The sequence below is a fragment of the Tauraco erythrolophus genome, chromosome 12 (assembly GCF_009769465.1).
Source record: "Tauraco erythrolophus isolate bTauEry1 chromosome 12, bTauEry1.pri, whole genome shotgun sequence".
NCBI lineage: Eukaryota > Metazoa > Chordata > Aves > Musophagiformes > Musophagidae > Tauraco > Tauraco erythrolophus.
This window is the reverse complement of record NC_141476.1, coordinates 19,585,886-19,591,707: the sequence shown is the minus strand read 5'-3', so window position 1 is coordinate 19,591,707 and position 5,822 is coordinate 19,585,886. Positions and strand designations below refer to the sequence as shown.

Here is a 5,822-nt window from a genome sequence, read left to right as displayed (position 1 = left end):
CTTGAGTAGAGACGCCAAAGCCCCACTAAGGAATTTACTCCACAGAGTTCAGGAGAGTCAGAGCAGGACCTGGGACTGGGGGCTTGAGTCCTGTCGTATGCCCTTCAGAGCAGGAAAAATCCCACGTGCTCTACGGCAGGGGAACAAGGGGCCTGGGAAATGTCAGTCCTCCAACAGGATTTCTCTCCGGTTGGAGACCAGCAAGTACCTTTCCAGTGCCAGAAGGGGAAAAGATGTGGTCGCAGAGTGACGGCTGAACAGCTCTGTGGCAGCTGGCAGAGAGCGAGAAGGCTGAATCAAAGAGTAACGGTGACCAAAGGGCGAAGGAGAGCCCGTGGGGCAGCCATCCAGGTGAGAACAACCCTCTGCTCCTCGGGCCAGCTACAGGTGGTCTTGTGGTCCGTGCCTGAAGCGCCTTCCTGACAGGCCTCGATGCAGCACGGAAGTCGATCCCTCAAAGCAGGGAGCAGCTGTCCTCTCTGAGGAAGGCAGGGGCACCTGGGAGGCCTGAGGAGCTATTCTGCCCACCAAGAGGCAAGGAGGAAGGACGGGAGGGATGGCGGGCCCAAAAGAGAACTCGGTGGCAGCACGCTCTCCTTTTGTTCGTGACTGCTGCAACAGGGCAGACGTGAGGTCTGGACATGGTCCGAACAGGTAGTTCGGGCACTTCAGGGGGATTGCGACGTGAGCTGTGAGGCATTCCCGAGCAAGGGAGCTCGAATGGAGCTGGCCAAAGAGCTGTGGTTGTGCACAGCCTCGCTGCGAACCGAGGTGCTCGTTCCCTGGCCCCGTTCTCCTCTGTTGGCATCTCACTAACGGAGCTCTGTACGGCCCTGGCATCGGAAGGCCGAGCGAAATCTCAGCCAGCCTGGTGAGAAAGAAACCCCCAGCACCAGAGTTTGGCTTGGAAGGTGGCTGGTAGAGGAGGACGGCTGAGGACACTCTAAAAGCAGGAGCTAAGGGAGGCAGCCTGGTCACTCTCAGCAGTGTTAGCCAGCTGGTATCGTAGAAGGGCTTCTGGGGGCTTCAGGTTTCCGTCTTGGTCCTGAATCGCATTTCGGACCTGGATTCTCCAATGCTGGATTTCCTGCTCCTTTTTTCCTACTCTGGTGGTGCCTGAGACGCCGTCTGGTTTTTGTCCCAAAGGGTTCAGTAGTGGAGGGTCCCTTGTTTATTTCAGGTGAATTCTTCAGGCTGTTTGGATCCAACTGAAGAGCCAGGGCACTTTCTCGACTCTGTGCTAGGTCAGTCTGCAGTCATTGACAGACGTTTTGTACCTGGGACAATCCTGTTGCCCGCAGCCCTTTTGTGGCGGGAAGTGGGAAAAGTCCAGCTCAGGCTGTGTGGTTCCTCTCTCTGTGTACTTCCTGGCTTCACAAGGCCCAGACTTGTGACTGGGAAGATCTCCAGAGTTCAACAGCTTTCCCAAAGCAAAAAGGGTTTCTGAAAAAGGCTGTTGCTTGAGCTCCACCAGTGCTATAACAACGTGCACGTGTGAAACACGGATTGTTTTCCATACTTGACACAAATTGTAGATGGGCTCAAGAACTGTATCAAGTAGATTGTTGCCGTATTTGCAGAGGCAAGTAAACAGGCAGAAGCGCAGAAATTCACTTGCTTTCCAGAAGTGAATTCGGCAGCGAGTCTGCAGCACGTACGACTGTTGCCCAATGTCTGCTGCTAAAGGCGGAAAGCGTGCCTGAACTGCGCGGTGTTGCGATTCCCCCATACCTGGGAAGAGGAGAGCGAGACGGGGAAGTTATCGCTTCCCAGGTAGAAACTTTTGCATTGCTATGAGTCTGCTGCAAGAGACCTGGGTTTACGTAGCAAGGTGCACAGGAATGGAGCCCCGTGTACCCTCCAGAAATGTCTTGCAGTTTCCCACCCCACCAAGGAAAGGCTCACACAGACTCTGGAAGGCAGTTTATTGCCATGGAAAAAGGCCGTTTCTGCCGTGACTCTCCAGCTGGCGGTCCTGCTGCTTTTTGTTCTGGAGGCAGCACGTCACCAAAGCTCTGAGGAGTTCAGCAGAAAGATGTTGGGCCACCTGCGACATTTCGGTGCCGTCCCGAGGTCCTGTGCTGCGCCCCGGCCACCCACGGCCATGTCCGAGCAGATGGGATGTGTGAGCCCGGGCCAGGCTCAAAGGTGGCTTCTGCCCCCTGTACCAGGGAGCCCAGAAGCTGAGGCGGTGCTGCAGATGCAGCCTTACTGGTGCGGCGCGGAGAGGAAGGGTCACCTTCCCCGGCCTGCTGGCAGCGCTCGCTGTGCCAGGGGCAGGAGCGCAGATTTGGCTTGGCCAGGGCTGGACCCCTGCAGCCGCACTGCCCCAACGGCACCTTTCGGCCACCGGTGCCACCCCTGTGAGGGGGTGGCCGTCTCCGCGTGGGCGGCAGGTTGCCAAGGGCGTCCCTGTCCAGATTTGGGGTGCACTTGGGCCAGCGGTGCTGATGTCACCGCGGCCATTGTGACCCGCGGGGCCAAGCCCACGTAAAGGAACGCCGGGCACAGGCCGTGCGTCAGTGCGACCTGGTGAGGTGAGGAGAGAGCAGGGCAGGGACGGGGCTCCCGTGGGGCTGCCGAGGGAGGACGAGAGCCGCACGCCTCGGGGCTCTGGGTCTGTGCTGCAAGCTCCCCCGCATCCTGCTTCTCCCTCACCCGCATCCCGCTTCTCCCTCAGAGTCAGCAGAGGAGCGTCTGGAAGAGACACCCCAGCGCTGCTGGGACAGGGACTCCCCAAACGCTCACCGTTGACGTGCACCATGTCAGCCAGGAAAAAGAAGGCGCCTGACTCAATGGAGCAGGGTGAGAGCAAAGGAGCCCTCCCGCAGCCTGGCAGGGGGGTGGTCGGGGTGGTCAGCGTGGGGCCAAGAGTGGTGCCAAGAGTGGTGCCAGGGGGAGGCAGGAGCTGCCCAACCGCCCCGGGGCCGGGACCCTCAGTTCCTCAGCAGGCAGGGCCCAGGCTGGGCAGCGGGCACCTGCTGGCACACCCGTGCCTGCAATGCCCCTTCCTCTCCAAGGCCTCCAGCCCTGCCCATCAGCTGGCTGGGCAGGGACGGAGCAGGCCCCTGGGGCAATCCCTCAGGGACACTTCCTGGGCCCGCAGAGGTGCTCATTCCCGGTACCATTCGCTCTCTCCCCTTCAGCATGCATGCTGTGTCGCCAGGCAGAGGCTGACCCAGATCTCTGCGGGCGAAAACTGGAGAAACGAGGTCTCTGTGCCCATGAGTTTTGCCTGGTGAGTTGCTCTGGGGCTCCCTCCAGCTTTCCCACAGGCAGCCCCTGCCACACTCTCCTCATCAGCTCCTTCTCGTTTTGCTTTTCTGCAGTTTTTTGCCGATGGGCTTTATCAGCAAGTGGACAAGGACAACGTAGGCCTCCTGGGATTCCTCCCTGAGGATATCCGACGTACAGTTGGACAGGCTGCGCAGAAGGTGAGCACCTGACAAGAACAGGGAGCTCTGTGCCAGCAGAGGCTGGCGGGAGCTTAGCCCAGACCCCGAGAAAGAAACGTCAGCCCTTGCAACCAGCTGAGGGGCAAAAGTCTTGCTCCCAGCAGCTCCACAGAGGCTCCAGCACAGGAGCCTCCTCCCCAAGGCGGATCTGGGCGCTGTGACGCAGCAGCGGCCCTGTCCTGCGCCCACCTGCAGCTGTGGGGCTGGCTACGGAGGCCCTGAGCTGCCGCTGATGGAGGCTGCTGTGCCATTTCCAGAACTGCTTCGTCTGTGGCGAGAGTGGAGCCACCATCGCCTGCCACGAGACGGACTGTGACCGCAGCTTCCACCTCCCCTGTGCCGTGGAGGGTGAATGTGTCACCCAGTTCCTTTGTCCGTACAGGTACCTTCTTTCTCCTTTTGCCCATTATCCAGGGAAGACCTCACCGATTTCTCATCTCGCTCATCCCTTTCCTCTTCCCCCCAGGTCCTTCTGCCCTGAGCACCGCCCAGAGCAGCAAATGGAGGCGGCTCCAGAGGAAGACACCACCTGCCCCATCTGCCTTGAGCCTGTGGGGGACAGAAAGTCCTATGGCACCCTCGTGTGCCCAGCCTGCAAGCAGGCCTGGTACCACAGGGGCTGCATCCAGGTAGGAGCCGCTCCCTTGCCCCTAGGTCACGGCAGGGGCTGGGCAGAAGCAGGGCCTCACACCTGCACCTCATATTTCTTCTGCAGAGACATGCTATGTACGCTGGCATGTTTTGCTTCCGGTGCCCCTTCTGTAGAGACAGTGCGGTGTTTCTCTCAAAAATGTTCCTCATGGGGATCCGAGTCCCCATCAGGTTGGTGTCCTTCTGCCCGGCTCACAGGACAGGAGGGTGCAAGCGCTGTGGCGCGCCAGGGCCTGCCCCAGCAGTCCTGTCCCGTGAGTCTAGGCTTCAGCTTCATGGAGGAGCTGGAAACAGGGCAGGCGGGGAAACGCAGGGACGCTCTGTGTCTGCCTCATGCTGGGGCAGCCATGGCTCATCAATTTTCCTTTCTCCATCAGACTGCCATTATGGCACAACAGAGATACACATGCAGCACTAACTGCGAGGCACAGGCGCTGCGATGCCAGCGAGTGCCTCTGCCCAGTAGGCAGGGAGCAGGCAAAGAAAAAGGGGTAAGTTGCCGCAGCTGCACCCCGGGGCTCTGCACGGGATCTGTGTCTCACCGAGGGCTCGAAGCGGGAGGACAGAACAAGAGCTCTGCCAGACAGTCCTGTGCTGCGGTCACTTTGTCCTCACAGCCACAAACCCGTTTGCTTCCCCAGGCCCTGGCAACTGCTCCGGTGCCGCTCCTGCGCTGCTGAGGGCACCCACAGGCGCTGCGCATCCTTGAGGAGGAACGTAGCCAGCTGGGAGTGCCACAGCTGTGCTGGACCGAGCACCGGTAAGAGGCAAAGCACCAGGCAAGGCCTGGCAGCAGGTGCCCAGGATGGGCTCGGCAGAGCCTGTCTGCTCCAGGAGGGCTGGGGGCACCGCTCTGGCTTATCCTGCCCCGGGTCTGGGGGGCTGTGCCCTTCACCATGCTGCTTCCCCTTCCAGCCTCCAGCACCAGCTCGGAGCTGGCCGGTGCCAGTGTTGCTGGACAGTCCTGCAGCTCCCCAGTGCCTGACACCAGCAACTCCAGCACTGCTGGCCAGCTGCCATCGGGGTCCCCCTGTGGCTCCCCAGCACTTGAGAGTGGCAGAAGCCCTCCTGGACCTGTGCGGACACAAGACTGCTCCCGCTTGCAACGTCGGGCCCAAAAGCCCTACAGCCGGCCCGGAAGACGCCGTAGGAGCCGCACACCGCTCCCGAGTGCTGAGAGTAGCACTCCCAGCCAGGCGGTGCAGGGGCCATCCCGCAGCTCCCCTGTGCCCGGCACCAGCAGTCCCAGCACTACCGGTCAGCTGCCATCAGGGTCCCCCTGTGACTCCCCAGCACTTGACAGTGGCAGAAGCTCCAGCCCCGCTGGGCCCGTGCGGACACGAGACTGCTCCCGCTTGCAACGTCGGGCCCAAAAGCCCTACAGCCGGCCCGGAAGATGACCTGGGACCGGCCGTGCGCCATCACTGAGTGGTGGCCCTGATCCCCCTCCACCAGCACAATAAAGCTGGATGTTAACCTCTGCACTGGCAGATTCCAGGCTCCTTTGTCGGCTGCTTCTTCCTCCTCTGCCTTTCTCGAGGGGCAGCGTTAGGGGCTGGGCCCCAACAGTTGAATTCTCCCTGAGGGTTGGCAGCACCTTCCCCAGACCTCCTTCCTCGTGGGCTGGCCTTGGTCGGCTGCCCGGCACCATGGCCATGTGCTTCGGGCCTCGCTGGTCCCGCAGCCTGCTCCGTTTCCCCGGGAGAAGTTGGCACC

The 5,822-nt window shown here is 61.0% G+C and overlaps 1 protein-coding gene across 1 annotated transcript; it reads left to right on the top strand.

Moving 5' to 3' along the window:
* Positions 1 to 2,762: 2,762 nt before the first annotated feature.
* On the top strand, positions 2,763 to 5,506 carry LOC147528008 (E3 ubiquitin-protein ligase PHF7-like). The gene is made up of 9 exons (XM_086619282.1): positions 2,763 to 2,805; positions 3,147 to 3,238; positions 3,330 to 3,434; positions 3,713 to 3,837; positions 3,922 to 4,084; positions 4,171 to 4,277; positions 4,484 to 4,597; positions 4,748 to 4,866; positions 5,022 to 5,506. Exons 1-9 carry the CDS (start codon positions 2,763 to 2,765, stop codon positions 5,504 to 5,506), a joined length of 1,353 nt encoding a protein of 450 aa, XP_086475408.1.
* Positions 5,507 to 5,822: the final 316 nt, after the last annotated feature.

Excerpts from the sequence above, each read along its gene's own strand:
- LOC147528008 (XM_086619282.1), top strand. The coding sequence starts at position 2,763 with ATGTCAGCCAGGAAAAAGAAGGCGCCTGACTCAATGGAGCAGG. Across the intron at positions 3,239-3,329 it reads GTGCCCATGAGTTTTGCCTG|TTTTTTGCCGATGGGCTTTA; the intron begins GTGAGTTGCTCT and ends GCTTTTCTGCAG. Across the intron at positions 4,278-4,483 it reads GGGATCCGAGTCCCCATCAG|ACTGCCATTATGGCACAACA; the intron begins GTTGGTGTCCTT and ends TTTCTCCATCAG.